At 57.4% G+C, this 14,478-nt stretch overlaps 9 protein-coding genes across 9 annotated transcripts; 6 read left to right on the top strand and 3 right to left on the bottom strand.

Annotated features, from left to right (window-relative positions):
- The first annotated feature begins 39 nt into the window (after positions 1-39).
- V1518DRAFT_413246 (proteasome regulatory subunit C-terminal-domain-containing protein) lies at positions 40-1,854 on the top strand. The gene is made up of 4 exons (XM_066903281.1): positions 40-244; positions 300-753; positions 807-1,673; positions 1,729-1,854. Exons 1-4 carry the CDS (start codon positions 121-123, stop codon positions 1,790-1,792), a joined length of 1,509 nt encoding a protein of 502 aa, XP_066760612.1. The 5' UTR covers positions 40-120; the 3' UTR covers positions 1,793-1,854.
- A 93-nt stretch (positions 1,855-1,947) lies between these two features.
- Positions 1,948-3,644, top strand: V1518DRAFT_413240 (ubiquitin-conjugating enzyme/RWD-like protein). Its single transcript, XM_066903280.1, has 4 exons — positions 1,948-2,143; positions 2,649-2,694; positions 2,765-2,872; positions 2,929-3,644. Exons 1-4 carry the CDS (start codon positions 2,100-2,102, stop codon positions 3,172-3,174), a joined length of 444 nt encoding a protein of 147 aa, XP_066760611.1. The 5' UTR covers positions 1,948-2,099; the 3' UTR covers positions 3,175-3,644.
- On the bottom strand, positions 3,578-6,383 carry V1518DRAFT_413238 (PIN domain-like protein). Its single transcript, XM_066903279.1, has 7 exons — positions 6,274-6,383; positions 6,067-6,214; positions 5,894-6,013; positions 5,714-5,837; positions 5,131-5,663; positions 4,867-5,078; positions 3,578-4,812 (listed from the first exon to the last, which is right to left on the bottom strand). The coding sequence occupies exons 1-7, from the start codon at positions 6,284-6,286 to the stop codon at positions 3,728-3,730; spliced, it is 2,235 nt and encodes a 744-aa protein (XP_066760610.1). The 5' UTR covers positions 6,287-6,383; the 3' UTR covers positions 3,578-3,727.
- A 72-nt stretch (positions 6,384-6,455) lies between these two features.
- On the top strand, positions 6,456-7,245 carry V1518DRAFT_413235 (translation machinery-associated protein 16). Its single transcript, XM_066903278.1, has 4 exons — positions 6,456-6,652; positions 6,710-6,806; positions 6,856-6,989; positions 7,045-7,245. The coding sequence occupies exons 1-4, from the start codon at positions 6,490-6,492 to the stop codon at positions 7,200-7,202; spliced, it is 552 nt and encodes a 183-aa protein (XP_066760609.1). The 5' UTR covers positions 6,456-6,489; the 3' UTR covers positions 7,203-7,245.
- V1518DRAFT_413233 (uncharacterized protein) lies at positions 7,207-8,590 on the bottom strand. The gene has a single exon (XM_066903277.1). The coding sequence runs from the start codon at positions 8,517-8,519 to the stop codon at positions 7,281-7,283; it is 1,239 nt and encodes a 412-aa protein (XP_066760608.1). The 5' UTR covers positions 8,520-8,590; the 3' UTR covers positions 7,207-7,280.
- Positions 8,591-8,643: 53 nt separating this feature from the next.
- Positions 8,644-10,151, bottom strand: V1518DRAFT_413231 (integral peroxisomal membrane peroxin-domain-containing protein). The gene is made up of 2 exons (XM_066903276.1): positions 9,788-10,151; positions 8,644-9,733 (listed from the first exon to the last, which is right to left on the bottom strand). Exons 1-2 carry the CDS (start codon positions 10,099-10,101, stop codon positions 8,710-8,712), a joined length of 1,338 nt encoding a protein of 445 aa, XP_066760607.1. The 5' UTR covers positions 10,102-10,151; the 3' UTR covers positions 8,644-8,709.
- A 125-nt stretch (positions 10,152-10,276) lies between these two features.
- V1518DRAFT_413230 (uncharacterized protein) lies at positions 10,277-11,296 on the top strand. The gene has a single exon (XM_066903275.1). It carries the CDS (start codon positions 10,286-10,288, stop codon positions 11,000-11,002), a length of 717 nt encoding a protein of 238 aa, XP_066760606.1. The 5' UTR covers positions 10,277-10,285; the 3' UTR covers positions 11,003-11,296.
- V1518DRAFT_437162 (endoplasmic reticulum vesicle transporter-domain-containing protein) lies at positions 11,213-12,447 on the top strand (the record flags this gene model as incomplete). Its single annotated transcript, XM_066906316.1, has 3 exons — positions 11,213-11,216; positions 11,341-11,388; positions 11,435-12,447. 3 exons carry the CDS (start codon positions 11,213-11,215, stop codon positions 12,445-12,447), a joined length of 1,065 nt encoding a protein of 354 aa, XP_066760605.1.
- Positions 12,448-12,557: 110 nt separating this feature from the next.
- On the top strand, positions 12,558-14,388 carry V1518DRAFT_432029 (BAR domain-containing protein). Its single transcript, XM_066906204.1, has 4 exons — positions 12,558-12,736; positions 12,791-12,823; positions 12,904-13,018; positions 13,070-14,388. Exons 1-4 carry the CDS (start codon positions 12,599-12,601, stop codon positions 14,290-14,292), a joined length of 1,509 nt encoding a protein of 502 aa, XP_066760604.1. The 5' UTR covers positions 12,558-12,598; the 3' UTR covers positions 14,293-14,388.
- The last annotated feature ends 90 nt before the right edge of the window (positions 14,389-14,478 follow it).

The following is a 14,478-nucleotide window of genomic DNA, read 5'->3' as shown; positions in this document are numbered from 1 at the left end:
GCACTGGCCCTTTGTTCCAAGAAACGCATCTCGTTCGCGCCTGTTCTACTAGCATCTCCAGACATCCGTCGTCAGATCCACAGCTGAATCTCCCACATACACACCTGCGGATCTGAGAGCATGACTGTCGACAAAGCAAAGAGCGCCAAGGCGGAATTGAAGGAGGAGAAGATGGTAGACGCGGACAGCATAGAAGAGAAGCCACAGAAGACCGGGGAAGAAGTCGCGGCGCTTGTTTTGAATGGTGGGTGCTGAGCTCCGTGATTTGTGGCAGAGTCATGACTGACGAAGTGGAACAGACATCAAACGGAACTACGGATTTTTGGAGAAGGCGACGAGCAACTTTGAGCCGCGATTCTCGATGAGGGTGCTGCGCGAGCTGGGTGGCCTGCGCCGGCGACTGACGGCTGACATCCTCGTCAACGCCGCGACGGCGGCGTACCCGTCGCTTGCACATCCGTCCGCCGCGCTGATTCTGAGGTACCTGAAGATCGACGCGCCGACAATGGATGTGGATATCACTGGGGCGCCTGCGACGCCGGTGTTGCCGGAGATCGATATCTACGTTCTGTTACTCACGCAGGTGTTCTTAATTGATCAGGACGATGTTGCGGCGCTGAACTCGTTCAATGACGAGTTGATCAAGATTTTGCGCGGGTATAACCGTCGAACACTGGATGCGTTGGCGGCGAAGATGTGGTTCTACTATGCGCATGGGAAGGAGCTGAGCAAGCAGCTCGTGGCGATTCGACCGTGCGTGATGCCAACACTTGATCCAGAGCGTCAAAGTACTAACGATCATGCAGGACATTGTTGGCGGTTCTGCGAACTGCGGCGCTGCGGCATGACAACGAGACCCTGGCAGTGCTGATCACGCTGCTTCTGCGCAACTACCTTAACACAGGCGCGATTTCACAGGCGAGCCAGCTGGTGCTGAAGGCTGAATTCCCCCCGTCAGCTGCGACCTCGGTGATGGCGCGGTACATGTACTACGTCGGCCGCATCAAGGCGATCCAGCTCGACTACAGTTCGGCGAATGACAGCTTGATCGGCGCGATCCGCAAGGCGCCGCAGACGTCCTACGCCGCGGGCTTCCTGCAGGCCGCACACAAGCTGAAAGTGATCATTGAGCTACTCATGGGCGACATACCCGAGCGCGCGCTGTTCAGGGAGCCATTGTACGAGAAGGCGCTCGCACCGTACTTTGAACTCGTCAAGGCTGTGCGCGTTGGCGACGTGCCACAGTTCTCGGCAACGATCGAGAAGTACGCCGCCACGTTCAAGAAGGATGGCACGTACATGCTGATCCTTCGCCTGCGCCAGAATGTGATCAAAACTGGCATCCGCATGATGAGTCTGTCGTACTCGCGCATCTCGCTGCGAGACATCTGCATCCGGCTGCACCTGGATTCGGAGGAGAGCGCGGAGTACATCGTCGCAAAGGCAATCCGCGACAACGTTATCGAGGCCACGATCGACCATGAGAAGGGGTACATGCAGAGCAAGGAGATCCTGGACATCTACTCGACGCAGGAGCCGAATGCTGCGTTCCACGAGCGCATCAAGTTCTGTATCGGCCTGCACAACGAGAGCGTAAAGGCGATGCGCTATCCGATGAACCAGCATCGGGCCGAGCTGAAGAACGTTGAAGAGGCGCGTGAGAGGGAGAAAGAGTAAGTTTTCATGGTCTCTGTGAGGGTTGCTTGCACAGATGCTAACATTGCATAGGCTCGCGTCGGAGATCCAGGAGGGAGACATCGAGGACGACGAGGGTGACTTTGACGGGTTGTAGAGAAGTAGAAGTCGCACAGCGCAGAGCGTAGCAAAGTCAATTATACTCACGATCTACACATGTCTGTTGTAGTAGCACCTTGCGCGCGGAGGCACCCGTGGCAGTGCCTGGCGCAAGTACACCAGCGCTGGCACAGTTACGGTTGTAACCATAATTGCAGCGTCAGCATAGCCCTAGCCCTGGGGCGCGGCGAGTCGTTCGCTCGCGCTCCGCCGCCTTGTTTGTTCGCCTTCCGCACCACCGACCCGCTGTCCTCCGCCCACAGTCCGCCAATACCCTCCTCCTCCGCACCAGCAAGCACATAGCCATGGCCTTGAAGCGTATCAGCAAAGAACTAAACGACCTTGGCCGGTACGTACCCTGTTCACAACTCTCCGAGGCCATCTGCGCTTCTGGAGCCTTCCGTCCCCCCTCCCTTGTGCCACTCGGCCCTCCGCGCGTGCGCCGGCTGGTCTCACGCGCCACCACTCCACAGCACTGCACATCCTCTGGGATCCATGCCTCGGAATCCATGCCTGTGCACCAATCGTGACGATTCGTGTGTGTGAACGCGAACTGTGTGTGAGACGGCGGCATATTGGCGGCGTCTATGGCTCGTCGCCACGCTGGCATTTCGTGTAAGGATGGCGGCGGCGGCGGTTTGTGGACAGCAAGCACATTGTCGGTACGGCCAGCAGGGGTTTGACGATGTGGGATGGACCCCTTCTGTTTAGTGCGTCGTGTGTTGATGCGACGCTGTTCTGCGATCGCCGTCGCTGCCGAGACTCATCGAGTCGGTTACATACGAGCGACGCACGACTGGCACCAGGGAATGGGGAGACTTTGTCTTCGCTTTGTAATACTAACTCGTCTTCAGGGATCCCCCCTCCTCCTGCAGCGCCGGCCCCATCAGCGATGATCTTGTATGTGTCCTCGGCCTTCGTGGCAACCCTGCGTACACTTTCTCACGTGGCTGACATTCACCTTCTGCAGTTCCATTGGCAGGCTACCATCATGGGCCCTGCTGACAGCCCGTACTCCGGCGGCGTGTTTTTCCTGTCGATCCACTTCCCCACAGATTATCCCTTCAAGCCGCCAAAGGTGAGTTATCCCCACTCGCCTGTCATTAATGCGCCGCAGCTAACCTCCGGTCGCAGGTGAGCTTCACAACTCGCATCTACCACCCAAACATCAACAGCAACGGCAGCATCTGTCTCGACATCTTGCGAGACCAATGGTCACCCGCGCTCACCATATCCAAGGTGCTGCTATCCATATGCTCGATGCTGACAGATCCAAACCCGGATGATCCTCTTGTACCCGAGATCGCGCACCTGTACAAGACTGACCGCGCAAAGTACGAGGCAACCGCACGGGAGTGGACGCGGAAGTACGCGGTTTGATGATCTCCTCACTTTTTATTCACTTGTTATTCTCTTTCTCTAGTTTGTCTCTTTGATGTCTATTTTATTATGTTAATCTGTGCGAGTCGTATACATGAAAGTGTATATATGTGCTTAGAGGCCTCTATAAGCCGAGCAATACCGTACTCTCTATATTTCTTCTTTCTTTTGTTTGTTTGGTGACTTATTTTTTAATCACCTCGATCGCGCGCTGGTTAGAAGCTGCCTAACATCGCTGTATCCTGCATCTGTCGCTCTCTCATGCGTGCGTTTCGAGTGTCATTGCTTTTTATTTCTTCCCTACTGCTCTTGGTATTATGACTAGCAGTGGTATTGTTGTTTTTCTCATGTTTGAGACGCGAGAGTATTTGTGGTGCCAGCCTGTTGTCTACATCTTATAGGGTAACTGTGAATATCTAGCATTGGCCTGCGCTTGATCGTAATATATATACAACGTCTATAGTACATTATACAAGGTGCGTCTATGTGCGCAGCGAGGTGGAGGAACATAGCGAGTAAATGATGCAATGCAGGGGCAGACGTAGGGAGGTGCCTATGGTGCACGGTAGTAGTCCAGACGGCTGCGCGGTGTACCACCTGTTGAAGAAGTAGGCGTGTTCTCAGCTGTACTCCGTTCCCCGCGATTCGTCGCAGGTAACCGTGTCGCTTTCTTCTTCGAGGGACCACTGCTACCGACGATAGCAGTGCCGACACCGATTCCGTTAGCGTTGACCATAAGCCGTCTCTGTACCGGTGCTAGAGGTGAACCAGCGGTCGCAGATCGTCGCGCGGATGTAGCCGATTGTGATGGCGTGGGTGGGTATATTCGGCGCGACAACGTCGATGGTGCTGATGATGTACGATGAGTCGGTGAAGCGGCGTTGTTGTTGGTGGTGGATGTGGAGGAGGTGGAAGATGAAAGTGGCGTGAAGTAGTGCCCCGGCGCGCGGAAGTGGAGGAAGCGGTTACTTGAGAGTAGCGGGGTGAGTGTTGCCAACGTGCCTGTTGTCGCTGCGGATGATTCTGAGGGTTGTGTGTGCGCTATGGGGGTAGCAGCAGCGGTATGAGCCTGAGATAGCGTAGCACTCGCCGGTGATGGGGATGCCTCCTTGTGGGTGGATGCTGTAGGTGTGGCAGCAACCATGGAGGAGGAAACGGATGAAGCTGGAGACATTATCGTAGCCATAGTCATGGTCGATTCCAATGTCGTGGCTGTCGCTGTCCTCACGCTGTTACTCCGAACCATCCAATTCTGCGCATCAGCCTGCGTAGCCTCCTCGCTCTCGGCAAACTCAAACGCAAGAAGGTCCCTCTCCTCCGCCTCCGTCAACTCAAAATCCTTCCCTTCCTTCGCCTCCTCACCTTCATCCCGCAACGTCGACGCAGAATGTACACTAGCCATCGCGGAAAAGTATCGACTATGGAAAACCATCGAACCGCCGGAGCAGTCTTCGCCCGTACCGGCGGAAATGGGTCGTGGGGAGGGAGAGAAGCGGCGGAGGCGTTTTGTCACCTTGTCCTCATCTTCGTGGTGGGCAGTTGTGGTAGTGGTGGCAGAAGAAGCGGTCTGGATGTTTGTGATATCCCGGAAAGGCGTACGAATTTCCCCCTGGTCTCGCTGTGGCGACTCTACCTGTTCTAAATACAGTCAGCATCCTGAACCATTGGCAAGACGCGTACCAATGAACATACTGAAGAAGGCGGTAATCGGCATTCCTGTGCTCGCGATAGTGCGCGCTGTAATCGGCGTGCTGGGATGCGCTGTACCTCCACTTGCACCCGAAAAGGTGCTCCTCCGTGGAATACCAGCACCGGCGCGGTACGGAATTATCTCAATAGGCTCATGCGTGCTTGGATGTACTCTTCCCGTCGCGATGCCAATCGCAATATCTTGCGGAATGTCCCTGCACAGAATCAGTAATCAGACAATCAACATGTCATCAGAGAACAGCGTACTGCCCGACGTAAAAATCCATCGCTTCATCAAGTGCGCCGCCATCTGGCTGGGAGAGCATCACAACCTTTTTCTGCATAGGACAATACACCCGCTGATGCAAAAAAGTCTTATCCGCTCGCTCAAAGTCCGCGCGGAAGTTTTGCGGAATCTGAACTTTCGCCTCAAGCGCCATGAACCGCAGCGCGCGGTCCACATTGCGGAAGCGGCGTAGGAACATGTGCGCCTTGCGTAGACCGATGTTTGGAATTCCGGGGGTATAGTCGCAGCCGGCAAGTATCGCCATGTGGCGGAATAGAGTGTCGTCGAAGGAGGAGAAGTCGACGGCAGTACAGGAGGAAATTCGGGCTTTGCGCACCGCGATGCAGTCACCGTAATCACTCAATTTCGTGAGTAGGCATTTGATACCGTAGACGAGAAGATCTGAGTCTTCGGAAATGACTGCAGTGATGGCGTCGATGCGTTGCAGGTATGCTAGTTGCGCGTCGGCTTCGTACGGAGCGACGACGTAAGGAACCTGTTCCTGTTCGAGCGCCTGTAGTCGAGTCAGTAGCTGGTCAGTAGTGAACTAGACAAGAAACTGACGCTAATGAACTGTGACGCCATGGCGGGCGTAATGTCGATGCACTTTTGAAACTGCTCGTAAGCGAGCTGGCTGCGTCCGGCGCTCTGATGTGCTATGGCGAGCTCACGCGCCTTCTGACGCGCCCTGCAGCGGATTAGTCATGGCATTACATAAACGGGCCTACAAAGATTAAAACATACGCATGACGGTCAACCTCAATATGTTTTTTACTCGGCAAATTCGCGCCATCAAACACAAGATACGGTTTCACGCCGTAATACTTCAACATGCGCACGCGGTGTATCGCGTAGTCGACATATCTGCACATGAATGTTAGACATTCTTCAAAAACAACCACAATGGCAGCGCTCACTTCCGCGTAGGCCGTCCTAGCGCAAGATCAACCGCACATGCATGTGCGCCGCGATGGAGCCACACGTATCCGTCGACACCGACGACTTGGCCTGCGAACTCTTTGACGTGTGTTGGTTGCTGTATTGACTTGAGCAGCGGTAGCAGGCCTGAATACACGTGTTAGTGACACGCATTGTAGTGAAAGATCCAATGAGTACGCTCGCACCTGAAATGCCCATGTCCGCGGGAGTGTTGTTGCTAGGTCGTGGTCTTCCGTCGCGGAAGAGCTGAGTGTCGCGTCGCGGGACCTCGAACACAAACAACGCGCTCCCTCCCAACGTGGCGCCGCACACTCAGCGGCGCAAGGCACTGAAAACTCCTCCACATCTGCATTGTGCACTGTTGAATCAACAAACCACTCCCTCCACGCACACCATATGCCATGCCGGTAGCAAAGTCACTCAGAAAAGTCGAGCAGAAGCTTAAGAAGAAGGATGCGGTGCATCCGAAGGCGCGGAAGTTTAAACAGCTCAACCGCGCGACGCTGCGTGAGCGAAAGGTCGTCAAGGGAAAGATGGACCGTGGCGTCGTGCGTGAGTCGCAGAGTATGTAGGATGTGTGTGTTTTAGCGGTTCACGAGAGGCTAACAGGGATTCTAACAGTTATACGGTTTAAGTTTCTGCGTGCGTGCGTGGACAAGCCTGAGAACGCCGACAAGTTGGTGTTCACGGAAGAAGAAATACAGCAGATGATTCTCGAGTACGTCCCCCTGCACACGAACGATACCACTCACCTTTGACACTAGTAGATTCATCTCTCGCGATGATGCAGAACTCAAACAGCTACAAGCAGCTCGTCGTCCGGGTCGACCATCTTCCTCGCGCCAGGACGCGCTTCAGACACGTCGCGGTTTCGAGATGGACGAGTTTGATGCTGGTTTCTGTACGTTTTATCTACTGCTTTGCGACTAGGAAGAGAACAAGACTAAATGGAGTAGATACACCGGACCTTATGAACAAAGACATCGTGAAAGCGTTCCGCGACTGGAATCAGGAACACAGTGGTATCGGGTTACTCAAGTTCGTGCGGATTGCGCGCGAAGGCGGCTTGCAGATTCCACAGACCGATAGAGATGAAGAGGGTATGGCGCAGTAAGATTTAGGTATATAAATGACGTATATTATGTCCTCTACTATCTTTATGTAATCGACTACAATGTGCATGCCGCACACGTCAGGCGACGTGCCCGCCGGCGCTGAGCTCCTCTATCGCCATGCGAAGCTTGGCGATATCAACAGACTCGCCGTCGACGAACTCTTCAATCCCGCTGCGGATGCCGCCGAAATCGTTGGCCGAAGCTCCGGTGACCGTAGCGGCGGTGGAGGTAGAAGCAGCCGTGCTCTCGGCGGTGACCGCGTCGGCGCTGCTCGCGCCGGTGAGATGCGCGAGTACGACTTTGAGTCTGCGTACTGTCGTCTGGCGCACCGTCTCGTTGACGGCAGCCGCCGGCCCCAGGCCCTGCTCCTTGCTGGAGTATACTCCGATGATCTGCGGCCGCGCGCGCCCCGAGGTTGACGAGGCTGAGGACGACACATCCGACACCGGTGACGACTGCGCGACGTGCGACACGAGCGGTGCCGAGGGAGTCGGCTTGCCGGAGGTGAACTCACGTATCCGACGACGCAGGCGCTCGTAGTCCCAGTCGTCCTCAGGCGACGCGAAGCGCGTGGTGGACTTGTACCAGAACAACGAGTCGTCCCCGTCGATATCAGCCTGCACGAGAGAATGCTTTACGCTGAGCGTCTTGGTCGCCTGCGGCACCGGCGCCGCGCCCAAGCGTACGGGAGCCGCCGCCGGCCCTGCCTTCGCGGCAGCAGCGGCGGCGGCGGCGGCTGCCTCTGCGGTGCCGGGAAACACAGCGTAGTCGCGTGGGACAAGCACCTTTGGCTGCGCCGCGCCCGCGTTGTACTCTGCGATCCAGTCGAGGTCGGTGAGGCAGTTCGTGGGCAGAGGGTAGCCCTTGTTGGCGTCGAACGGCCGGACCGGCACACACGGCGTGGCGGGGAGCAGCGGAGTCTCAGAGAGCACGGCCGCGTACGCGCCGTCTTCCGACAGTGGTATCGAGAAGGACGTCGGCAGAGGTGGCGAGGTCGAGAACGAGGCCGCGGGCGAGGAGGCCGAGGAAGAGAGCGACGGCGGCCGCACCGACGCGGGGAAAGGCACTGGCACCACGCGCTTCGTGTGAGCTTCGGGCGAGAAGTCGGCGGAGTACTCCTCCTCCGCCGCAGAAGGGGGGACGGCGGCGATAGTCCCGCTACTCCGGCTTGTGATTGTGCGGAAGGAGAGGGATGCCGTGGCGGAGGTCGTGGTGAGCGTAGAGGCCTCGTGTTCGCGAGGGGTGTAGTAGCGCTCCGTGGCAGCAGAGAGGGCAGATGGCGTCGCGCAGGACGCGGCGGGCGATGGAACTGTCATAGGAGTTTAGTATGACGGAGTGAGATGGCGATGCTGGTGGTGGTGGTGAATGCGGGTTGTGGAGAAGGAGTCATTCAGTGTGGGGGAGTCGAGTCGAGTGAGTCGAGTCGATGAGCTTTGACGCCCTCAACTTCTACACCTCCACGACCATCTACAACTGTCGTAGTACTCATTGCTATAGTTACAATTCTCACACACGCATCTCGCCCGCCGGCTGCCGCTGGCAGGAGCGCACCCACCGCCGCCGCCGCCACTCGCCGCGTCCGCCGTCGTTATCGTCCTCGGCAACATCGTACACCCACTTCGCGTCAGCGTCAACGTCTACCCGGATCAGCGCGCGCTGGGCCACCCAGTCCATCGGTCGCAGGTCCATCTTCCACGCCGAATCCGACGTAAACTGCCACCCCGGCGGCGCGAGCACCTCGTCGAGGTAGCGCACGCCCTGCGGCCGCTGGCGCGCGACGCGCGCGGGGCTGTTCGTACTGTACGGCGATGAGCTGAAGAGCCAGTCGTCCCACTCGTCCACTTCGGTATTGTTGCGACGCTGCAGTTCGAAGATCTCGACATGGCGCGTTTCCGGCGTCTCATCGAGCACGATGTCCTTACCGACCAGCGCTTGGAACATGCCGCCGAGCTTTTCCTCGCGAGGCGAGATGTATGTCTGGTGTGACGACTTGACGATCCGCCGTGCACGCGGGTGACCCATGCTGACAACGAACCACCCAGACACTAGCAGCACGAAGCGCCAGGGAATGATCGGTGCGAGTATGAATATCAGCACGCCGGCCAGCAGCAAGACGAGAAACACCGCTGACGAGAATGCCTCGTCCTTGAAATTCGTCGGCTTTGAAAAGCGGCCCACGAGCTTGTCGTATGAGCGCGTAAAATCGTCCATCGTGTTTTGGATGTCGCGCATGTTCATGAGAAAGTCGCGGGATAGCTCGGGAACCGGCTTGAGTTCCGCGGCTTCCGCGAGTGGCGGGCCCTCCGCGGGAACGGGGAACGCGGGAAGGGGAGATGGTGGTGGCGGGTGTCGCTGCACATATGCGGGGACCATGACGCCGAGTAGAATCGCGGCGATGGGGAGGATCGCCAGGATGTATGGATGCAGGCAGACGAAGGAGTACACGACGAGCGCGGAGATGGTATGTGTTGGTCTGCGCCATTGCAAGATGCGGATTATGCGGTACTGTAACCGAAACACGACTCCGATTCTAATTAACAGTGTCAGTTAAATGCCACTTAAGACGCGACGACGATCGGCGTACCGCGCGTTGAGACGCGAGAAGTTGCGCGCCATGACCGGGACCGAGAACGCCGGCCGGTCGCGCTGGTCCTGCAGCCGCAGTGCGATGGCAGCATTTGCGGCCTCACTTCCGGCACCATCGCTTCCAACCGCAGGCAGCGCGGCAGAGAACAGGCGCTCGAGAAGTTTGTCAGTGAGATGGTCTCGGCGGGAGGAGTGTTGTTCAGCGTCCTTGCTGCCATCTGCTGCGTCCTTTACGGTCGGTGACTCGTCACCGCCGTAGAGTATATCTTTGAGCGCGGAAAGCTCACGGAAGGAGCGGGGCGCGTAGTTCATTGTGCGCTTGTGCTCGCGCCGGGCGGCGGGGAGGTCGGAAGCAAGGCTCTTCGGCGGGTTGTTGGGCCGGTCCGGATCCCCGCGGCGGAGTGCGCCGCACGACACTAGGCCCTTAGTTCACGTGACCTGCACCCAACAACCGCAGCGGCCCCGCATCTCCAATTCTCCGCCACCACAAGCACCAATGCACCACGAGGCCCCCTCGCCGCTCATGCTCTCGCCGGCTTTATCACCGTCGCCGTCGCCACTGTTGCGGCCTGTATCTGTTTCTGCAAAGCGCCAGCAGATGTCCGTCGCACTGCCCTCGCCGCCGCGGCTACCGGCCTCAACACGCGTGCCCTACACAACCCAACATTCATACCAGCAGCACAATGAAGCCACACCGTACCTGATACCTGCCGGGTCGCCGCTTGGTCCGGTCACGCCGATGCAGCTTGCTGAGGAGGATTTCCAGTTCCCGAGTCCGTCGCAGGCGACGTCCACAGGACAGCCATTTGGATGGCGAAGCGCGGCCAGAGACGAGGAGATGCAGCAGCAGATGTTATTACAGCAGCAACAGCAGCAGCAGCAAATTTTGTTACAACAACAGCAATTGCTATTACAACAGCAGCAGCAAATGCCATACCGGACAACTAGTACAGCGCCGTCGTCGCTTCTCACATCGGCACTGTCTGCAGCTGCCACCCGCCGTCAGCGGCGGCCACCAGTCACGCCGCACTACGGTGGCTCATCATCATCTTCTGCATCGTCGACATTATCGACGCCAAGCGGTGGCGTCGGTCGTTGCATGCCCTCCTCGAGCTCTTCGGTCGCGACATCTGTTCCCACATCCCCTCTGTCGCCAGTGATGTCGGAGACTGTCGACGACGAGATGGAGGACCTCAGCATAGGAAGTATGTAGTTTTGTGTGTGTTAATGTGGCATGATATTTGGTGTTTACTCTGGCTTTGGCGCATGGCGGGATAATCACATTACTTGTTTAAGCTCATGCGGCCAGTTGATCGTGTGTCCGTCTGGTACGGCCATGCTATGATGCTGTACACTCGTCTTAACTTGATTGGATAGTGTTCTTTTGAATGGTAGCGGTATGCTTTGTCGCGATTGCGATGGCATGTGTATTACGTGTGTAGAGTCTGCAGGTGTTGCAGAGGAGACGCGTGGGACGCCCTTCTCGCGAGCGTTGGGAGAAAGCACTGCGCTTGTATTTTCGCAGATTGGACACCTCGACATCAACGGCAGGCCCAATGGACAACATAGCAAAGAACGTGCGCACGTTTGATGCGTTCCGTAAGTGCAATTGTTTTGATCATGCAAGCCCTACTAACTGCAGCAGCTAAGGTGTCGTCGATGTACTCGACACGGTCATCACAAGGCGGCGCGACAACGCTGTTCCTGGCCGCCGTGTGCCTCTATCTGATCTGGACCGAGATGGGCACGTACTTCGCCGGCGTCTCCGACCAGCAGTTTCTTGTAACAGACGCGGTGGGCTGGGATATGCAAGTTAACGTCGATATCACCGTGGCCATGCCGTGCACGTCACTGCACGTGAACGCACAGGATGCGGCCGGCGACCGACTGCTGGCAGGGGAGCTGCTCACAATGGAGCCGACGACATTCGACCTTGCACACACGCACACTCTGAGCGTTGCCACACGCGAGGAGTCGCAGGAGAGTATGTCGGGTGAGAACGTGCAGAACGTGCTACGGCGCGGGAAAGTGTCGCGGCGGTTCAAACACACGCCGCCGCGGCGGAAGGGTGTGGATGAGGCGTGTCGTATCTACGGCATGCTCGATGTGAATAAGGTCCAAGGTGATCTGCATATTACGGCGAAGAACTTTGGGTACCTTGATCGCAGCGACCCAGGAAAAGTGCTACGACGCGAGGACCTGAACTTCTCGCACGTCATCGACGAGCTCTCGTTCGGCGAGTACTACCCCTCGCTGGAGAACCCACTTGACGGCGTCGCTGCGCTTATTGACACGGCCATGTTCCGCTATCAGTACTACCTCTCCGTTGTCTCGACGGAGTATGCAGCGTACGCGCGCCGGCGCGTGCTGTACACGAACCAGTATGCAGTGACGGAACAACCAACAGACCAGGTCAACCCGACACATCCACCGGGAATATTTTTCAAGTACGACATTGAACCCATCGGGCTGCGCATCACCGAGCGCCGCGTACCATTCTTGCAGTTCGTGGTGCGCCTCGTGAACGCGCTTGGCGGGGTCGTCGTGTGTACGGGCTGGGCATACCCACTGCTGGACACGCTGTGGACGCGCACCCACCCTGGTCAGCGACGAGAGTCTCAGCCGATGCTGGACGTAGGCAAGGCACGGGAGGACTAGTAGGTAAGAGCCCGAGAGAGGCAAATGTATGATGTGTATCACGTGATGAGCCGAGAGTCCGTCCGCTGGCGGTGTCACGATGCGGGCGCAGCCGCGGAAGTAGTCCTACTCCGTCTCATAACCCCCACCACTCCGCGCCATAAGTGCCACGATGTCCTGGAAAGGCATCCAGAAATCCGTCGTTCGCGTGCGTACCCCCATCACTGTACATTGCAACGATCCTGAGTGTCGTCGTGAGCGCCCTGGCGCGCCGGTTTCGGCTGCGCCTGCGGCATACGCGGCAGCCAGTGTCGCCCTGCCGCTCGCATTCTGCACAGTTCCGCTGACCTTTTTCTCGATCTAGGCGCCTCAGAACTTTCGCCAGAAGTTCAACATCGTATGTGTTGTCGTGGTTGCAGGAGTCGTTGATCGTCCGCGCGGTCGTTCACGTGTAGATCGCTGACATGCAGCTGGCAGGGCGAGCAAACCAAGGATGCCGTGTTCATCGACGCCGAGCGCCGCTTCCGCGAGCTTGAGATCGCGACAAAGAAGCTACATGACGAGTCCGAGAAGTATTACCAGGCCATCAACTGTGAGTTTGTGTGTGTGTGTGTTGGAGGTTGCAACTGCTGACCATGCACAGCCATGCTGAGCCACCAGATCGAGTTCTCCAAGGCCATCGAAGAGATTTATAACCCCATCAGTGGTCGCGTGTCCGACCCCAACGCTGCGATTCCCGAGGGCAATCCCGAAGGTATCGCAGCATGCGAGCAATACCGCGATATCGTGTCGGCGCTGCAGACGGAGCTGCAGCCAGAGCTGGAGATGCTAGACACGCGCATCGTGAAGCCCGCGGATGAGCTGCTGGAGATCGTCAAACATGTGCGCAAGCTTATTGTTAAGCGTTCGCACAAGCAAGTCGATCTTGACCGGCACCAGAACTCGCTCAAGAAGTTGCAGGACAAGAAGGACCGCTCGCTTAAGGAGGAGAAGAACATGTATAAGGTCGAGAGCGACTTTGAGATCGCGCAGCAGGAGTACAACTACTACAATGACATGCTAAAGGAGGACCTGCCGAAGATGTTCTTCCTCGAGACCGAGTTCATCAAGCCGCTGTTCAAGACATTCTACTACATGCAGCTTAACATTTTCTACACGCTCTACGACAAAATGAAGGTCAACGACATCTCCTATTTCAACATGTCGTCCGAGGTCGACATCGAGACGGCGTTTAATACCAAGCGCGGCAACATCCAGGAGATCGCCGAGGCGATTCCGTTAACTAAGTTCAACATCAACTGGGCGAAGAAGAAGGGGATGGACCCCCGGCTGAAGCGTCCCCCGGGCGCTGCCGGTACTGCGGGTGCTCTCGGCACGGCGTCGTCGCCACCTCCATACGGACAAAACACGCTCGCATACGAGTACCAGCAACAGCAACAGCTTGACTACGCTGCGTCAGGCCAACCGGCGCCGTACGGTGCTGCGCCTGCGGGGGCGGCATATCAAAACCCCGCCTCTCCGGCGGTGGGCTACCCGCCAGCGTACCAGGTATCGGGGGCTACTGGTGTTGCAGGTGCAGCTCCGTCGTACGCGGCAGCGGTGCCGAATGCGGACCTGTACGCAGGCTACCCTGCGGAGAAGACGCCTGCGTCAACAGCTCCCGTCGCGGGTGCACCGGCCGGCGCGGTGGAGCACTGTGTCGCGCTGTACGACTACAATGCGCAGGCGGAGGGCGACCTGACGTTCAAGGCCGGGGAGCGGATTGAGATTGTGCAGCGGACGGCGGATCCGAACGGGTGGTGGACAGGGCGGGTGAACGGGTACCAGGGGGTGTTTCCGGGCAACTACGTGGCTCTGCAGGGCTGAGGGGGGAGAGTGGGTAGAATGATATGTATTTTATCTTCTTTTTTTTTTTTAGTTATCGAGCGTTGAATTGAGCAAATACAATACAAGCTACCTGAAGGGGAAGGCAGCGGCGGCGTCGTGGCTAGCCATGATTTGCGCCACTGCTCATCATTCAGCCATCATCACCTCCACCTCCACTACCACCCA

The sequence above is a fragment of the Limtongia smithiae genome (assembly GCF_038497785.1).
Source record: "Limtongia smithiae strain NRRL Y-17922 unplaced genomic scaffold V1518scaffold_3, whole genome shotgun sequence".
Lineage (NCBI taxonomy): Eukaryota > Fungi > Ascomycota > Lipomycetes > Lipomycetales > Lipomycetaceae > Limtongia > Limtongia smithiae.
The sequence above is the reverse complement of the archived record's forward strand: the minus strand, read 5'-3'. Positions and strand labels throughout refer to the sequence as shown.

Excerpts from the sequence above, each read along its gene's own strand:
- V1518DRAFT_413246 (XM_066903281.1), top strand. The coding sequence starts at position 121 with ATGACTGTCGACAAAGCAAAGAGCGCCAAGGCGGAATTGAAGGAGGAG. Across the intron at positions 245-299 it reads CGCGGCGCTTGTTTTGAATG|ACATCAAACGGAACTACGGA; the intron begins GTGGGTGCTGAG and ends GAAGTGGAACAG. Across the intron at positions 754-806 it reads CAGCTCGTGGCGATTCGACC|GACATTGTTGGCGGTTCTGC; the intron begins GTGCGTGATGCC and ends ACGATCATGCAG.
- V1518DRAFT_413240 (XM_066903280.1), top strand. The coding sequence starts at position 2,100 with ATGGCCTTGAAGCGTATCAGCAAAGAACTAAACGACCTTGGCCG. Across the intron at positions 2,695-2,764 it reads GCCCCATCAGCGATGATCTT|TTCCATTGGCAGGCTACCAT; the intron begins GTATGTGTCCTC and ends CACCTTCTGCAG. Across the intron at positions 2,873-2,928 it reads ATCCCTTCAAGCCGCCAAAG|GTGAGCTTCACAACTCGCAT; the intron begins GTGAGTTATCCC and ends CTCCGGTCGCAG.
- V1518DRAFT_413238 (XM_066903279.1), bottom strand. Across the intron at positions 5,838-5,893 it reads ATTGAGGTTGACCGTCATGC|GGCGCGTCAGAAGGCGCGTG; the intron begins GTATGTTTTAAT and ends AATCCGCTGCAG. Across the intron at positions 5,079-5,130 it reads ATGGATTTTTACGTCGGGCA|GGACATTCCGCAAGATATTG; the intron begins GTACGCTGTTCT and ends GATTCTGTGCAG.
- V1518DRAFT_413235 (XM_066903278.1), top strand. The coding sequence starts at position 6,490 with ATGCCGGTAGCAAAGTCACTCAGAAAAGTCGAGCAGAAGCTTAAGAAG. Across the intron at positions 6,653-6,709 it reads CGTCGTGCGTGAGTCGCAGA|TTATACGGTTTAAGTTTCTG; the intron begins GTATGTAGGATG and ends GGATTCTAACAG. Across the intron at positions 6,990-7,044 it reads CGAGTTTGATGCTGGTTTCT|ATACACCGGACCTTATGAAC; the intron begins GTACGTTTTATC and ends TAAATGGAGTAG.
- V1518DRAFT_413233 (XM_066903277.1), bottom strand. The coding sequence starts at position 8,519 with ATGACAGTTCCATCGCCCGCCGCGTCCTGCGCGACGCCATCTGCCCTC.
- V1518DRAFT_413231 (XM_066903276.1), bottom strand. The coding sequence starts at position 10,101 with ATGAACTACGCGCCCCGCTCCTTCCGTGAGCTTTCCGCGCTCAAAGAT. Across the intron at positions 9,734-9,787 it reads TTCTCGCGTCTCAACGCGCG|AATCGGAGTCGTGTTTCGGT; the intron begins GTACGCCGATCG and ends ACTGTTAATTAG.
- V1518DRAFT_413230 (XM_066903275.1), top strand. The coding sequence starts at position 10,286 with ATGCACCACGAGGCCCCCTCGCCGCTCATGCTCTCGCCGGCTTTATCA.
- V1518DRAFT_432029 (XM_066906204.1), top strand. The coding sequence starts at position 12,599 with ATGTCCTGGAAAGGCATCCAGAAATCCGTCGTTCGCGTGCGTACCCCC. Across the intron at positions 12,737-12,790 it reads CGGCATACGCGGCAGCCAGT|GCGCCTCAGAACTTTCGCCA; the intron begins GTCGCCCTGCCG and ends TTCTCGATCTAG. Across the intron at positions 12,824-12,903 it reads TTCGCCAGAAGTTCAACATC|GGCGAGCAAACCAAGGATGC; the intron begins GTATGTGTTGTC and ends TGCAGCTGGCAG.